The sequence below is a fragment of the Cyprinus carpio genome, chromosome A4, assembly GCF_018340385.1.
Source record: "Cyprinus carpio isolate SPL01 chromosome A4, ASM1834038v1, whole genome shotgun sequence".
Taxonomy (NCBI): Eukaryota; Metazoa; Chordata; class Actinopteri; order Cypriniformes; family Cyprinidae; genus Cyprinus; species Cyprinus carpio.
The window spans coordinates 7,046,514-7,065,581 of NC_056575.1; the positions used below are offsets into that span (position 1 = coordinate 7,046,514).

The 19,068-nt window shown below is 37.5% G+C and overlaps 1 protein-coding gene across 1 annotated transcript; it reads right to left on the reverse strand.

The window, feature by feature from the left end:
- Nucleotides 1-507: 507 nt before the first annotated feature.
- Nucleotides 508-17,892, reverse strand: LOC109111267 (UPF0606 protein KIAA1549-like). The gene is made up of 22 exons (XM_042749372.1): nucleotides 17,447-17,892; nucleotides 16,670-16,896; nucleotides 10,625-11,965; nucleotides 9,962-10,050; nucleotides 9,711-9,885; nucleotides 9,428-9,558; nucleotides 9,071-9,257; nucleotides 8,913-8,972; nucleotides 8,163-8,317; nucleotides 7,905-8,082; nucleotides 7,277-7,461; nucleotides 6,876-7,081; nucleotides 6,316-6,443; nucleotides 6,007-6,021; nucleotides 5,694-5,920; nucleotides 4,393-4,622; nucleotides 4,161-4,302; nucleotides 3,740-4,093; nucleotides 3,612-3,664; nucleotides 3,238-3,383; nucleotides 2,912-3,048; nucleotides 508-2,162 (listed from the first exon to the last, which is right to left on the reverse strand). Exons 2-22 carry the CDS (start codon nucleotides 16,791-16,793, stop codon nucleotides 1,932-1,934), a joined length of 4,494 nt encoding a protein of 1,497 aa, XP_042605306.1. The 5' UTR covers nucleotides 16,794-16,896; nucleotides 17,447-17,892; the 3' UTR covers nucleotides 508-1,931.
- Between the last annotated feature and the right edge of the window lie 1,176 nt (nucleotides 17,893-19,068).

The window sequence follows — 19,068 nt, forward strand, 5'->3', positions numbered from 1 at the left end:
TATCTGTAAACTGAGAAACTACCTCAGCCATACTTTAAAAAGAACTGTTCGGACAGCCAACTTTCAAAACCCACTGACAAAAAGAGCTTAAAAGAATACACACAGTTTGGACAAATTAATTTGATGTTATTGGCATGAGAACCATGCTGGTCGGCAGCTAAGGCCGCTTGTTGATCATTTAAACATGTGGGCTGACTCAAAAACTCAGAGTATGTAGAGTGACTTCACTGTTTACAATCCCAACAAAAAATCTTCTTCCCTCCCCTGCAGAGTCTGAAGAACCCAGGGCTCAAATGTAAGGCAAGACCTGAAGACCATGACTGATATTAGCTCTGTTCCAAAACCCAGTTAGCTGCCGCTCTGCTACACAGGCAGTCAAGGAACCTCATAAGTGGCTCATTTTGAACACACTATATAGGCAGCAACACAAACTGACTCAATTTTGCAATTGATTTCAATTGTTTAACACAATCAACATTCCAATGCCAATAGCATGACAATAACTAAACTAAGTTGGGTACAATAATACAATTAAGTTTTTATGAACGTTATCGAATTAATTATTACACAATCGACATTTCCCTGTCTAGAGTTTGACATTAACATTTTGCTAAGATAATGGTGTGATAATCAAGTAAGTATAAAAAATACACAGTACTCGCAAACGTTGGGTAGAACATCGCATTTTACGTTTTTATAAACGTTATCGAATTAAATATAACTGATCATATTTAATCAACATTTTTCTTTTACCATCCAAGTATAAATATAAAACTCGCATCTCTTTATTACATTTTATGAACGTTATTGAATTAAATATACATTTATAATCAACATTTTTCTTGCCTCGTCCAGAATTGGACGTTAGCATGTTGCTAAGCTAATGCTGTGATATTCTAATAAATACAAAAATACATAGAACTTGCAAATGTTGGGGATAAATAACACATTTTACGTTTTTATGAGCGTTATCGAATGAAATATTACTTTATGATCAACATTTTTCTTGCTCTGTTCAAGGTTTGAGATTAGCATGTTGCTAAGCTAACGATGTAATACTCTAAAACTCACCAATGTTGGCCAACATAATACATTTTTAAGTTTTTATGAATGTTATTGAATGAAGTATAACTTGATAAATGATATTTCTCTTGTTTGTCCACCATGCTTGTTGCAATGTATTCTGGGTTTGACTTCTCTGTGAACAATACATGCAATGCTGCCTTAGAATTTGGCTAAAACTTATTAAGGTATCTTATAAGGGAACATAATTAATTTGGCTAACCTTTGGAACTGATTTCACATCTAGGTGTTGGAACAGAGCATGTTTCCACCTGATAAGCCGCCGTGGATAAATGGGAGAACACTAAGCAACAAAAGGGAAGGACTCCACTTCAGAGTTTTTAGACAGGGCTGAATTGTGATATCGTGGCGGAGGCCAGAAATTATGTTTAGCACCAGAGGAAGTCCGGAGACATGAAGATGACCCATTTGGAGGAAGCACTCTGAGAGACATGGAACTGATGGGGAGGGATTTTCACATTAGCAACAGTCAGTACGAAGTCTTGAAGGTTCACAGCTCTCAGCATGCAAATTGAGAGTCTGAATATGGGGAAACTTTGTCTATGTTTCTAAACAGTCTGGATATGATGTTTAGGGTGAGTTTTATTGTTTGTGAATTATAGGAGAGAGTATTTAAGTTTATTTGCTGCATGTCAGCAGTGGAATTTAAATTGCAGATGTCCTGGCAATACAAGTGATTGAGAGTAATTCTTCATATGTAACAGACCAGCCGTACTTGAATTTGAAGATTTTGGTTCGGATTTTGAGTAAAGCAGCTTCTCAGCCATGGAGCTGTGTTGGGATTTGTGAGGTTGTTTATGTGGAACATCGGGAAATTAACCAGGACTGGGGTTTCGGGATGGTCTTTCTCAACTCTGGTAGCTGACAACAGCAGCCTGTTTCTGAGAAAGTCTCTGGAGTTCTTCCCTGATGGCCTTGATGAGAGAGGCCGAGGACTGGGGGGGTGGAGAACGCTCCTCAGGGGCAATGTACCCCACGCTCGAGGCTTCCAGGTGACCCTGGGGTGTTATGGGATCCTGCAGGGACGTCCTGGACATCTGGAACAGTGGTGATGAAGAGTATTCTGGGAATGTCAGTATCTGTGAGAAACAGAGGGAGAGAGAATAAATGAATAAATACTAACAATTCAGAAAAATTTAGACATAAAGATTATGCCTAAACACAGGCTATATATATATATATATATATATATATATATATATATATAATATATATATATATTATTTTACATAATATAATAATTTAAAAAATTATAAATAAAAATAAATTGTATTAAAAATCTTATTTAAAATTAAATAAACAATAAAAAATACACTATATAAATATATGCATTTAAATCTACATTTTAAATAAAAATTTAATAATTAAAATGTAAATTAAATTTAAATATATACTGTGAGAATCAGAGAGGGAGAGATAAAAAAAACTATATAAATAAATATATATAAATAATAAATATATATAATAAATATATATACATTTAAAATATACATTTGAATTATTTGTATTAAAAAATAATTAATAAAATTAAATATTATTTTAAATAAATTAAATAAAATTAGATAAACAATTCAAATCAATTAATTTAATTAACTTGAATTAAAAATTAAATTTACTTAATTAAATTTAAGTAATTAAATGATGTTATTGCTATTATTACTTGTCCATTCACATTATTTGCTTTATACTTTATATTATTTTTTTCATTACTTTTATTGAATGCAATGTTTTGGTAAACCAATAGTACAATTTTGGGATTTTATAATATCCCATATTTTATGATATATACTATTACATATACTATTATGAATGTGCATGTTTGATTTACAGCCTCTCGGTTGGATCCCGGTCTGGAAATCTCCTCATCTGAGCGGTACTGGGCCCAGCTTGATCCTGAAGGTCCAGATACACTACGGCCAACTCCAGGATACAATCCAATCCGACTTGACAAGCCCACTTGTGTCAGTTTAATCGTAGCACTGAAACCACACATTGACCCTGTCCCAAATAGCACAGTTCATGTGCACTTGAGTGCAATTTAGGACATACAAACACTAAATCACTAAAATGACCATTAACACATGAAAGTGTGGAATCAGAGGATGACTGACCGCGAGGGTTTAGTGTGCAATTTAGGACAGGGCCACATTAAATTACTATTAAGACCTTTACCTGTGCTGCCCCCTACTGGTCGTGGCCGAGAAGAAGATGGCATCTCCTCTCCATACTGCCCCCTGCTGGAGTATCCAGGATCTGACTGCATCTCTGCTGACACCACATACCCAGAGCCCTGCGCCTGCCTGTCAAATTATACAAACAATAGGCTGAGTAAATATTATATCTGACCCTGATGGATAATAAACTCTAGTAGACAAATTGGTATGTGCCAGCATATTTGCTTTTCTGTACTCAAACTTATTTTGTTGACTTAACAGAAACAATGTGCTTCTTTATCATGTCCTTTTTTTAACTTCCTCCTGACTTTTCTGGTTAGTTTATTCAATGACACCTTCCAGAATCCACCTCACCTTTGCAGTAAACCTTCGACCGATGTGGGAGACATTCCTAACTCGGCATACCTCTACAGAGCAGAGAGAAATTAAATGAAATTTCACATAACTTGAATTCCATCATTCAAATGTCTATAGTCACGCACCGCAGAGAAAGGACTGTGTGCAGGGGCTGCTGGGTAAGAAGAGGAGCCCCACTGGCGTGCGGGACGTGATGACGGACTGGAGGGTTGACCGGGGCTGATTACTCCGACGCCAGTGACTGCCGTAACGCCAGTGAATGTCAGAGGTGCGGAGCTTCCTTGAGAAGAAGGTGAGACCAGAGCAAACGCGTCATCCAATAAGGAGTGCATCTGTTGCCGGGCTTCTTCGATGGTTGGCTGTTGGGCGACGTAGGTGGGCGGAGCAGGGGCGGGGCCTGACGGCGGTGATCCAGGGTCTAAAAACACCTCATCAGTAGGAGAAGGGCTGCCTGCATCTGGGAGCTGATCTGCATCAGACTACAGGAAGAGGAGTGGTGAGTTTGTGTTTTAGTTGAGTGAAAGCATGTGCATGTGTGTGTCCTACCACATAGGCTACATTGTTGACCCCGGGGTACTTCCTGTACGTGGCATCTCCGTCAGTAATGAGACGATCTTTGTCTCTCAGACTTCCGCTTCCACTCAAATTCTGTCTTTGTCTGTGTCTGGGAGAGCGTCTTCCTTTGGAACTGCAATTCATCAACAAATTGCATTCATTTTCCTGGATGGCAAACTCTAGATGTTTTGCAGGCAGTGCAAGAGAGATTTATTATACTGACCTTTTGCGTGGCTCTCCGCACGATGAAGGTGTGTGTTGTTCAGGATGCAGGATCTTGTGTATCTGTTCTTGAGCTTGCTGATACACTCGCTGTTGTTCGGAGCTGTCGGCGAACGCTGCCATGATGTCCTCCATGGAGGGGAACTCGTAGTGGCCCTTTCTCTTGGCACGCAGGCGGATCTTATTGCGATGGTGTTCGATCTCGGATTTATGCCTCAAGGCCACTTGAATCTGTGTCAGTTGGAAGAATTGGATATATGAATGTTTTCTTTTAGATGACATGAAAATACTACATTATTATTTTTTCTCTGGGAAATATATCACATTAAGGTGATATAAACATTATAAACATTAAGCTTTTCTCTCCCAAAAAATTATACCAGCAATTCAGAAAAAAATATACACAGACTATACTTGAACACAAACTTAAATTGAATTAAATTTAATTTAATATACATTTTATAAATATATACAAATGTAGAATATACATTTTCGTTATTAAAAATAATTAATACAAATAAAAATTATTTAAAATTAATTTTATTTATAGAAATTACTTTTATTGTACGGCCATGAACTGCAACGCTTTAGCAATCCGAAATACAGTATTCTGATGTTATAGGAAAAGTAGCTTAAAGGCACAGCATGTAAGATTTTCGTAATAAAATATCCAAAAACCACTTGCAAATTGTTATATATTTCATGCATTTGTGCACTTACAATATCCTAAAAGTTCCCAAGGATTTGTAAATCCAGAGAAATTAAAATGTAAAATAATGGCTCGTCCTGATTCATTGTCGCCTATCATTTACGTAATATCCGCGCTATCGGTTTCCACTTGTAGAAACTATGTGAACACACGTAGACAAAAATGCTGCTGCAGTAAAACTGAGTCCATTACGGCAGTCGTGATTAAAATGAAAATGAAATGGAAAGTGTTGACTGCAGCATTAAATTTAGATCTGCTCAATGTTGCACCATGAATCAGCGTTTTTAGAGTGTTGCGCGTTATAACCAATCACACACAAGTCTGTTGAGTTTATGAATGCAGCGGCCAATCAGAGGCGTTTAGATGAGTCATCAGTTTTGTTCAGTGCGCACGCTCGCTGAGTGTATTCTCTCATCATAAACAACAAAGTGCAGATGTATGTATTAACACAAAAAGGCTTTTACAGACACTTCATTATAGTGGACATCATGTATCAGAGGGTTAAACATCATGTGAATGCCACTTCTTTGTGTCTAAGGTCTGAGCCTGTCATTTACGAACAAGTCTGTGTTTGCGAAGAACAGTTTCCTTACCTCACTATTGACCTTTGCTCCGTCAGGCATCTTGTCTGTCAGGTTTGGACTCAGGGCTTGGTTATGAGGATGTGAGGGAGGGCTTGGCATGGGCTGCATGGCAATGAGCTGAATCTTATTGGACACTCTGCGTGTTCCATCTGATGAACCTCGAGACAGACGGTCCACATGCTCAAATATGGACGACGAGGACAACTGCTCATCCACACCACTTCCAGGTTGAGCACCTGAACATCAAGGCCAGATGTCAAAGGTCACAAATGTGTAACTAACAATATACAAATGCAACATGTCTATAGGTAAAGAGACTTACCAAGTTTGTTTTTTGCTGATGAACCGATGGAATAAGAGTAGGAGAGAAAGAGATTGATTTTTTTTAAATAAAAATTGTAATAATTATAATAATAATTTATTACTATTTTAAAAAATAATATTATTTTAAATTACTATAATAATTGTTCATTTTAATTACTGATTTTTTTTTTTTACAATAAATAACTTTATATTATACTTTTAATTATTAATAGTTAAGACATAGTATAATAAAATATAGTAAATTAATATATATAGTATAATATATTATATTATACTACAATTAGTGTGTTTTTTTGTCGTATAATACCATGCTTGCTCTTGCGATGTTGGGGTTTGCTGTCACTTGGCGTCACAGCAGGTCTGGTGCTTTCTTCTGCCGATTCTCTACCACTGGATGCTTCACTTCCTAATGAATCTCCATCAGATGGAGACAATCTGGGAAAAAATACATAAATAAATAAATGTTTTATGAGTTTAAAAAAATCATATAAACCAGGGTTTGTATAGTTAACAAAAACTAAAACTAAAGGCTGAATATGAAAATAAAGATGAAAACGAATGCCATGCCTTGGCAACTAACTGAAATAAATTGAAGAGCTTAAAATTATTAAATGGTAATAAATAATTGCTTAAACTGAAAATAAAAAAAAAACTAAATAGCAGTATTTAAACATAAAACAAAAACTAATAAAAATAACAATCGCACATAATAAAATTACACTACAATTAAACTGAAAATATATAAATAAAAAGCTACACAAACTACTACTGTATGTAAATAATACTAAAATTAAATTGATCTAAACAGAATCTGCTCACACACAATCCAAACATCATCATGGCACATGAACACAGACAGTTCCTTACCGGCCTCTTCTCCGTGCTGCGCGGGATGCTTTTGTAGATGAGCTCTTCGATTTTGGAGTGTTCAATTCTCCACCCTCTGAGGGCGTGGCCTCTTTAACAGGCGGCGGTAAAGGGGCGGATTCTTGGATTACCATGATGTCATCCTTACTATGCTGCCCCAGGTGTAACTTAGCAAAATCAAAGCCTTTAACACTGGGAGGCTGCAGCTAAAATGACAAACACATGAAACAACAAAAAATATAAAACAACCAAAAAAAACTACTGCAAAAAAACAACTCCTTTTTCCGTAAAAGCCCTTGACATGGATGAGTAAAAATGAGCACAGTCACTATACATGGAGTGTCTATGAGTGGGCAACATTTCACACACACACACACACACACACACTTGGTAACCCCAACCTTCTGTCTCTGCTGGATGGTGCTCATGGCGTCTGGCTGAAACTCCAGCTTCTCAGAGCGGCACAGTTTCCAGTAGAGGATGATGATGATGAGGATGACCACAAGAACTGGGACCACAACTCCAACGATCAGCCACACGTTACTGGGCTGAGTCTCAGAGGGTGCCAGGGCCAGCTTCTCCACCGCTGAAAAGAGTAATGTGATATTTGGCACAAAAAAGATCATACATTTGCTTCATTAAAAACTCTTTTAAGGCCGGGGCACATCAAGTCAGTCAAAGTCATAGTCACTGAGTGCCTGTCAGCCCAGTTTTTGCAGTGTGTCCCGCACCATCGGCACTAGACGGACACAGTTGGCAACTTTTTGGGCGATTGACAGAGACAGTGAGAGAGATCACTCTGATCAAATTAGTGAACCAGTGCACAAGAAGAAAAATTAAAGTTATTAAAGTGAGTAAACCACAAAGTCAAGAGGACACTCACAGAGCATTCCAATACGTAGTTTGCGGTGTGTTCAAGTGTAATTCTTTGGGCAGATGCATGCGACACAAGATGACAACACAGTCTGCTTTAATTGGTGCTAGCTCTTTGGTTTGTCACGGCCTTTGGTTGATACAACTTTGACTCACGTGTGGCCAGAACTCCATGTACTCTGTAGCCCAGTACGATGGCGGCTCTCTGCAGGTTCAGTCTGTTGAGCATAGCCGCAGTGGCCTGGGCTGGCAGCCTCTCTCCTGACCCCGCTTCCACAAAATACACCAGCTCCAGCGGGTAGTCTGGGCCATCCAGACGGGACACTCGCACAATCTGAGGCACACCAGGGTTCGTGCTTATGTGATGTGTGGGAAAGACAAGCAAACTGTGCATACTAATGTGTTTGAATGTACCTGTACACTGTTGTTGCCAATACTAGTAGCTCTTCTCCATCGTCGACTGCTAACCCCGATCCCAAGTCCCTCTCCAACCAGCAATGCTAATCGCCTCTCCATTTTGGCCTGGAAGGTCCTCTCATTCACACGCTGGTCCAACACACCCAGTAACACTAGGACAGATGCACATTAAAAAAAAAGTATCAGAAATGTGTATGAAGTACTAAATTATAATAATCATAAATTACAGGCTGGTGTAAATCTTCCTGCCATCTTTTAGTAAAATAAACATTTATAAGTGCCTGTACCATTAACAGACTTATAATGAGAAAGATTAGATCATAATATTGAATTTTATACAAGGCGTAAATAAATCAAAGAAAAATCTATTATAATTATATTAATTAATTATACATAAAAAAATGAAAAACTAATTATATAATTATATTTATCTCACATAAGAACTCACCTCAAAAATAATATTATTGACTTAATTTTTATAAATCCTAATTAAATTTTTTCTCGTATGGTACTAACTATTTTAGCTAAGTGAGAACTATTAATATATTGTATATATTATTATAATTATGGGTCAAACAATACATCAAAATGTGTTAATCGAGATTTTTCTTTGGATTCCAAGATTTAAAAAAATCTAAATCACAGAAGAAAAATACTAGACTTTTAATAATAAAATAATAATAATAATAATAATAATTGTTATATATCAAAATCAGTTTGTTTGGAATTCCTAACACACGCACATACCTGTTTTCACCCAGGATGTGTGTAACAGGTGGGACACATTCAGTTCAGGATAATGAAAAGCTGGAAGACAAAAATTGAGAATACGATAAAATGAGTGATTCATGATAAAGTTCCTGAGATATTGAGACAAAGAGCCTGTGTGTGTATTTGTGACTCACGTTCAGCGATCTGCAGGGTAGGAAAACCAAGGTAGAAGCTGAACTCCACAGCGCTGAGCTGCCTCATGTGACCACTCACATCTGATCCCGTCAGGAAGCCTTGGGAATCACGCACAGCAAAAGTGATGTCCACCGGTGCCTTCTGCTGCCGCTGACCTTTAGGAAGGCTACTAGTGATATTCACAATCTAGACAAGCAATCATACAACATCATCACTACTATTTAAATGTATGAAATACAAAGAATTCTAGAAGATATTTTTGTTAATAAGCTTTTCAAGAAAGAACAGCGATATAAAGTGTGCAAAAGATTTATTTGGAATGTGCCTCTACCAACTGCCCTAAATGATTTACGTACATGAACTGTGAAATTTCCGGTTTCTTGCGAACGCTTGCGTACTTCCGCATATGCCATGAGTAGCCCCTTCTCCACACGCTCGCTGAAGCTACACAGACGCACATCCACATGACTCGGTACAAACTGCAGCACTGCAAGCCAAACCAACTAATGTTATAATATTTATATATGATATTATGCATTTATATAAAAGGCGTATTATTTATTTTATAATTATTGCTCAGTTTTTCGTGTTAGCCACACGTTAACATGCCATTTATTGGTTATACTGTGTCTCTCTCACCTGTGTGGACCTGATGTTTGTAATCAGGCACTGCATATATGGTTGTGACGGACAGTATGGAAGAAGAGGATGTGCTGTGCACTGATTGGCGGACAGCATTAATGACAGAGATAGCAGTGTACACCAGTGGACCGGAAACTGCACGGAAGATGAAATTGGGCGGGGCTTTGAGGACCTGGATGGATGGCACAGATCAGTGATCCTAGAGATAAATAGCTGATGTGTGATCTGTTGTGATCTGACACACTCACCTGGAGCTCCACTGAACGGTTGAACTCTCGTCGAAGAATCTCCCGCACATGAGCTTTGGCAAACGCCACCGATGACCCACTAGGCATGCCTGCAAGAGTCAGACAAGAAGGTTGTAAGAGATGGTAAAAAATTTATTTAATTAATACTTATTTAAAAAAAAAAAAAATCTAAATATATAATATAAAAATATATAATAAAAATAATAAAATAATTAATCATAATATTTTTTAATTTTCATCACAACATTGAATTATTTAAGTGTTAATTTAAAATTATTAGTTTTTTTTTTAATTACCTAAATATTAAACTGGAGGAAATTAATGTGCAAGATAATGATAAACAGGATACTATAGATAGATCGATAGATTAAAAAATAAATAATGAGAAATAAATAAATTCTAATTAAAATGAATTGTTTTAAAATCTACAAGAGAATTTAACCATCACAAAAATGTTAAATATTACATTTAACACTGTTAAATATAAATGATTAAAACAACTAAATCATGCTATTAGCAGTTTTAAAAAAATAAACAAAAATGTAAAAATAAAGAAAATGAATGTGCACAATAATACTAAATAATATGATAAATAAAAAATTAAAACTATAAAATCGGTAAATGACTAATATGATAACCATAATATTGTGTATATTGTCTTACCCACTCTGACCAGGTACATGTCCGGTTTGGTGATATTGCAGACGTACTGCCGGGGTGCGATGGACAGAGGAATTCTGGGGGTTGTAGGCGGTAGGCTTTTGGTAGAGAGGCTGGTGGGGCTCATGGTAGTTGTGGATTTAGTTGTAGTTGTAGTTCTGGTGGTGGTTTTGATGGTGGTCATACGGGGTTTTGTAGCAGGGGGCTTCAGCGTGACAGCTTGTATTACTGGACCCTCTGAGGTGCCGGGTGGAGGCAGGGCGGTTGGCACTAATGGTTGGGTTTTGCCCACATGGGATGTGGGTATGGAAGGAACACCCTTATCTGGGCCTTCAGGAGGTTGTTGGGTCTCAGTGGTTGAAGGGATGGGAGGCTTCGTAGGTTTTTGGGGTGGAGTTGGGGTTACCGATGGAATAGGTTGAGGAGTTGTCCGTTCGATTTTGTCTGGGACTTTTCCCAATGTTGCAGTGGGAGTTTGAGTGGGTCCCACAGTGTGTGTTGGGGTAATATGAGGGTGTGTCCTATTCCTTGCAATACTAGCATTCTCTTTGGCTTGCAACGTGTTGTAGTATTCCAAACTGTTCATATCGGGAAGCAGCACTTCAGTCGGTTCAATGGGAAAAAGCTCCGCCCAATCGAAATCCAAATCATCGTTCATATCGCTCGCTTGGGCGGAGTCAGGAGCTAATGGGAGGCGGGGATCAGCAGGATGGGCCGTCCTTAAGTTAGTCCCATATTTTACAGTCACGCTGGGCTGTAGGTCTCTGGACGAGAGGGGCAGAATGGGACGAGAGGGGAAAGCTGTGTTGTAGCTGACCATGGCCTCATCGTCCGTATCATACGGATCGTATCCATGCGTAGGAAGGGAGGTGACGAGAGAAAACTCCTCCCCTTCCGATCCCATGAACGTAAGAGTTTCAAGGTAGTCTCCGGAGCCCCAGTCCACCTCAGCGGAGTGGACGGGATAAAGGTCTTCGGGTGACACCAGGGTTGGGGGGGCTGGTGTCGGTGGTCTGTCGACATGGAGGGGAGGCATCTGGCTTGGCGTTAGAAGGTCTGGGGGCCGTAACAGCAGGTGGATGCCCTGGGCCCCATCACCTAGGTTACCCGACCCTTCGGATCCAAGGGACGGGGTGGGATCTATGCTGGAGGCACTGTCATGGTGACCAGGGGATGAGGGATGTTTGGCACCTGGAGGCGTATGAGCTGGACGCCTGGTTCTTTCAGAGTGATAAGGAGATGAGGAAGATGATGATGATGATGATGAAGATAAGGCAGGAGGTGAATGTGTTCTTGTTGGAAGTTGATTGAGGCTCCTTCTGGACATGTTGGATGGGAGCTCCACTTAGGAAAGGAAAAAAAGAAAAGCTTGAGTGTGCTGCAGGATGGCACACAACCAAACCACAAGAAATTCAATATTTGCAAACAGCAGAAGCACAGATTGTAAATATAATTCATCCAAATATCTCATAACACACAGTACTGAAGAAAGCCCAGACTGGAGACACAGTAATTTTTAACAACATCCCTATGGGAACTAGTTCTGTGGACGAGTATTAAACTTTTGATCTAAAACCATTTATCCAAATCAATCCAAAATTTATGCAAATTAGTCCAACTAAATCTACATGATATGAATAGGCTCCATGAAAAAAAAAACAGGGCTTTTGAAAGCTGTAACTATTTTAACAAATATTGGGTCATTTTGAGAAAACTATTTGTGCTCCCATGACTTACAGCTCTATTTAGTATAATGCAAAACGAAAAAGAAAAAATAGAGGATTTTTTTTTAAAATAAATACATAATACTAAATATATAATAATAAAACCAAAACAACTACTACAAAATATTAAAACTAAAATATAAACATATGGACATATTTAAGCAAGTGATTACTAATTACCAAATACAAACAACTTACATGATGCTTATATTTAAATTATGTGATTTCTAGACTTACTGTATGGGGTTAAAATAATGTGAATGTTTTAGGCTGGAGGTTAAAATTCTTGAATGTATTATACAAATATACTAGATAAACATAGTATATATCAGTAACAATCACATCACATAAAATCTAAAATTAAATAGAAAACTGAAAATATAGAAATAAAAGCTAATTCAAAATATAAATAAATGCTATAACAGTATATAACAATACTAACACTGCTAACAATAAATATACAGTAACCACATATTTAGGATTGCAGGTGATGATTTAGGAATCTGAATATAAGCACACACACCGCCCTCTGGTGGTCAGTGTCTATGGAGGATGCGGATCTGATTCTTGAAAGTGCACAAAACAATCATTTCCATTTTCATACACAAATGGCACTGTTTCCTAAAAATCATGATCATATTATGATTTTGCATGGACTGATACAACATCAAACTAAAACTCATATCATAAGTCTATATAACAATAAATGTGACACTGTTGACTCTTAAAATGACTGTTTTTTTATTTCATCGAGCCATATGGTACTGAGGCTGGTTATGAGAGCTGCCCTTTTATAAATGTGACTGTGATTCATCTGCATTGTGGGCTGCTGAGGGTAGAACTGAGGGTTTGTGGGTAATGAGGCTGATTGAATGGCACACTGTGGAGGAGCACTGACATTAGTAGGCCAGTGTGTCACACTAGCTGAGGACCCAGAGGGAGAAAGAGGAAGTCAACATCACATACACTGTACAGTATCAAATATGGACTTTTGCTTTATAGACAGACATCCTCCATCACTGCAAGCTGAAGTCGAACAGCTTTAAACTTCATGGTACCAGACAGCGCCAGACACAGACATGCCCCGTCATGTTTCCTCTGGCCAAATATCAAGTTGTTCTTCTTGTTAAAAAAACACTTTTCCAAAATAGCAATCCGTCTGTTTAGTGAGTCATAATGACACTAACTGCTCGAATAAAATACATATTTCTGGAGCTGTGTGCCAATCATCAGATATCAAATGTTGCTAGCTAATACAGTATGTGTTTCCTATGAGAACACCAAAGGGGTCTTTTCTTTGCACAAAAAAAAGTATTCTTGTAGCTTCATAAATTAAGATTTTTTGATGAAATCCGAGAGATTTCTGACCCTGCACAGACAGCAATGCAACTGAAACGCTCAAGGCCCAGAAAGGTAGTAAGCGAATACTAAAAATAAATAAATATTTAGAATAAACTAAAACCATTAAAAAATTTACTGAAATAAAATATTAAAAAACACTTGAACATATTTTGTTTCAGATAGCTTCTCATTTACATTTACTTGAACTAAATTGACTAAAACTAAAATAAAAAATTAAAACATATAGATGTTGAAAAGAGAAAAGAAAAAAATTACTAAAACTTTCAAATAAATGTGATCCAAATAAAAAACTAATCCAAAATATTAATAAATCTATAGCATCTCAATGACACTAAAATAGCACTGTTTTGATTGTATTTATGTGTTAATTTCTCAATTTCACTATCATTTGTATAAGCAAGCTTTTGGAAACTCATTGCACTACAAATCTACACTTCTTTTTAAGTAAGTTTAAATAAAGAATGTATGAAAAACACATATAAGATGATATTCTGAAGAACGCTGAGGTCCATTGACTTTCATTATATGGACCAATAAAGCAGTCAAATATTTTCTTTTGCAGAAGAAAGAAAGTCCAACTGATTTGGAACTACATGAGGTTGAGTAAATGATGACAGAATGTTAAATTTTGGATAAATTGTCCCTTTTAAATCTAGTCATGTACATCATCCCGTGTATGAAGGCTCTAATGTATGTGTGATGAAACCACAGGACGAACCACTATGGGGAACGACATACGAAATAACTTCAGTAATTAACTTCAGACTCAGTTAACTGTCAGAGCATCCCAACAGAGAACACAACTTCACACAGGGGGAAAGCGAGACCCTGTCACACACACACACACACACACACACACACAGAGTCCTATGAATGGCTCTGTGGCGTGGTCAGGAGGTGTTTCCATGGTGATGCTGTGTGATGCATGTGTGTGTGTTGCAGGAGTATGTCACACGCCGAGCCTTCATCAGTATGCTACAGTCGCAGCGGAGAGAGAGCACACTCACACCGACAGAATGAGCTCACGCGGGCACGTACACACGTATGCTGATTCCACTGACACAGATTCACAGGAGAAACTGCGTCTATGAATAGCAGCACATTATTACAGACCGAAGTCCCATTTAGCTTTGATGTTCCTAAATCCAATCATCAATGCCGACCATCAGATACCACAGAGCCACAGAAATAGAAAGGGGGTGTGTGTGTGAGAGAGAGACTCCATTCCTCAAAACTAGATCAATGGCTTTAATGGGGAGCTTGTTGCACAATAGGACACATTTCCATCACAGCTGTGGGCTCGCCGGGGTGTGTGACTCCTAATGAACCCCCATCCTGTCCGACTGTGTGTGTGTGTGTACCTGATGAAGTGAGTGTGTGTTTGAAAGTTGCAGTGCTACCCTACAATTATGTGTAACTGTAAATGTGTACTGAGCAACTATCTTCAAAATAAAGCTTCTAAAGTGTGTGTGTGTGTGTGTGTGTGTGTGTGTGTGTGTGTGTGTGTGTGTATTTTACAGTTATGTGTAACCAGTGTAAACATGCTCAAGGTAATCAGCCTGCTGTCTCCAGTTACTGAGCAACTATCTTCAAAATAAAGCTTCTAAAAAGGGGTTTTCTCCTCCCAAAAAACAATTCCCCTAAATATAAACACTTTTTTAAACAAAGAAAGAATCTACTAAAAGAACCATTTTTTCTTTTTGTAAAAAACACTTTAAGAATCTACAGCAGGGTTTCCTATGCAGGGGTTTCTAAGTTGAAAAAAATCTAAATGTAAAATTCATATTTTAGTATTTTTTGTATTTATATTATATAATGTATTACTTTTTAAATTAATATGGGTCTAAAAATGGCGGGCTTAGTGGCTTAGACATTATCTCTAATAGTTCTTGTCAGAATAATAATTAAAATAAATATATTTAAATAAATAAATGAGGCTGTGTGATTATTAGTTTCAAAGACTGCAATTTAATTAAATAACAGTATAGTCTAATTAAATAACTCTATATTCACATTCCATTATTATAATTATCAAATATTTTTCATTTTATAGTACAATTGTAATTTACAACAGTAATATATTTCTGTCTTTAATTTTTATAATTAGAGTTAAATATCACTACTACTAATAATTATTATTATTGTTAACTATTAACTAATTATGAAAACTGAATGATTTTATGAAAAGTTTATGATTAAAACAAGAAAAAACTTCTGCCTAACGTAAAAGAAAAATAAACTTATTTTCCTTTGAATTATAAGTTTATTTTTCTTTCCCCAATAGCAGATATTTTTGTTGTTTAAAGCTTACACTCACTTAATTTTGATATTTTTTTTTTCAGAAAACAACACTTAATATCTTAGGCTATTTTTCTTATTAAATATATCTGGATCTAAAAATGTTTAGATATTTGTACTGGAAAATAAAAGAAAAAGACTGAGTAAGAAAATCTTTTATTTAATTAATTTAATTTTTTGCACTGTGGGAACAGCTGATTTAAAGAACCTTTTTTCTTCTTAGAGAACCTTTTATGCAATGGAAAGGTTCTATGAATGTTAAAGTTTCTTCATGCCAGTCAAGAACTAAGTTGACCATTTCTGATCTGTATCATCAGCATGTAATTTCAAGGAAATATCATTTTAAGAATTCACTCTGTGGGCAGATATGTGCTTTCTTCAATGTCAAATCTGTCTCACACACATCTTAATACAATTCACTGTGAATCCCATTCATTCTTCTCCTCTAACTGCGAAAGACATCATTCACACAAAGAGAGAATCACTCGTACATACGCCCACCCTTCCTCTGACGTTCAAATCATCTGTGATGAAAAAGACTCGCTTTTTCTGATACTGACTCACAATAGGTCCGCAGAAACTAAATGAAATGTGACGGAAGTGACAAAAAAAGCAAAAGTACCAGCCTAAAGCCAAACTTTTAGTGCACTCTGTGATGAGATACCTGCAATGGGTTTGAAAGACATCGCCATGAATCCCACCAACATCACAGCGGGGAGCAAAAGCACACAATATCCGAGCAGTCGCCGCGAGCTCCTCAGGACCATCCTTGAACAGGAGCTCTCCATTTTTGCACGTTTCTTATTCAAGACAGGCCATCTGACCCTGATAAAATGTCCCCTGGATAGCCACAGGTCTTCCCGCTTGATATCCTTCCTTTTCTATACGTTGCTGTAAGAAGAAGAAACACATAATCTGTTAGAGAGTAAAGCTAAATTTTTACATATAGCATAGTTCAGCCATCACCATCCTCCTCTCCACACCAATCAATCACTTTAATTCAAAAATGACAATATATATATATATATATATATATATATATATATATATATATATATATATATATATAAACCTATAACACCATAAAGTCCCTATCCACACTGTGAGAATGTAGGTTAGAATGACAGATCATCAGTGCGCGCGGCCCGGGGCTCCCGTGAGGTTAATACCGCGCGCATCTTGTCAGACAGGTAACATTACAGCTATAACGGGTGTGATCTGAAGCAGATAAATAGCGGTACAGATGGAAAAGGGCGGGTGTAGGAACAGACTAAGCGCATGCACAGGGTCAAATATAGAAAAACAGCATCTTTAGACGCACATACCGGCGGGATCTCCCAAAACCCAGATCATATGTCACACATTCACGGTATTTTTAAACTGGTATCGACATGCAAAGATACAGGAGGTGAATGGCACCGTACAGAGTCATTTTCGTTACCTGCCATGTTGAGATGCACCTCGCGCGGATGCGGCTCACGCGCGCGCCCCTTTTACACACCCGATATCATGATGACAGAACGGCCATACACATAAAGAACACCGATGCAATCAAAGCAAGGGATCAAATCAGATGAAACACATCATATATTTATGCTGACAGCTCCTCGTGTAGACGGTATCCAGGTCGTTGCTCGCGTGTGGCTTATTTCCCGGTATCCGGTGTAGATATAATTGTGCAGAAGCGGTTATAACGGTCTTGCTGTTCCCATGCACGACCTATTTCCTAAGATCCCATCCCCTCCAAACACACTGGACAAATTGCACCGCTTAAATAAATACGTGAGCCGCTTCTACGAGATATTGTTGGCAGCGCATGACCATTTCTACGGCATAAAACACTCCATGGAGAAGAAATACGGCTCATCTATATCTGCGGCAAAGCCCCGCCCCTTGGATTTATTCATAAGAAATGTATAGCTTAAAATATTCCCAGCGTTACTCGTCGTTATTGCTATTGTTTTACTAGTAACAATGGCATTTACAGCCATCTATAAATAAATAAATCCACACCAGAATTTTACTCATTCAATTCTTACTATTAACTATTCCAATTAGAGAGCTCTACAAATAAATTTTTACTAGTCATATGTCTCCATTTTTAATTGCAGAGCTCTACAACTGAATTTTTACTCGTAAGAATTACAATTGGAGAGCGTTCTTATTTTATTCTTACTAGTAAAAATGCAATTACAGCTCTCTAATTCAGTTTTTACTAGTAAAAACACATTAAAAATATGTTTAATAGCAGAGCACTGTAATGGCATTAAAGAGCTCTCTAATTGTTACTAGTAAAAATTTTATTAGAGCGCTCTCTTAATGTAATTGTAAATAGTAAAAATTGATTTAGAGAGTTCTCTTATTGGCATTGTTACTAGTAAGAACTTAATTGTAGAGCTCTCTAATTGAATTGTTACTAGTTAAATGCATAGACTGTAAAAAAATATGGACGTAGTGTCCGTGACGTCACCCATAGACTCCTCAATAGCGTTTTTGAAGCTCAAAGTGTGCGGAGTGGGCCGTCACCATCTTGGCAGCGCTTTACCGCACGACTCTCCCGGATAATCGAAAATGGGCAAAAAGGTGGGAGCTGGTTGCTGAAGCCACGCCCACCTAGCGCGAAAGCATTGTCAGCAACGGCAATCCACCTGTCACTCAAATGGCCACGCCCTTAATTATGCAGAACTTTAAGGCTTTATATAATTTAAACGGATGAGTTATACAAAAAATTCACCCCCCTTACAGTTGTCATGAAGGGCAAAAAATTATAGCAATATAGACCAAAAATCAGTTTTTGAACCAGGATGTAAACGTTTTTTTCTGTTGTAAAGTTGGGCATTTTAACATGGGGAGTCTTTGGGACTGACTCCCTTTTGCAGCCAGCCTCAAGCGGCTAGTCGATGAATTGCAGTTTTAGTCACTTATATTGGCTTCATGAGAGAGAGCGGGAGGTTGCCGCTTACTTAAATGCAATAACGATAAGTAATGCTGGGAATATTGAAAGCTATAAATGGACTTCAATACCAGAAGGTCATGAGTTTCGACTTCAGTACTCCGCTCATA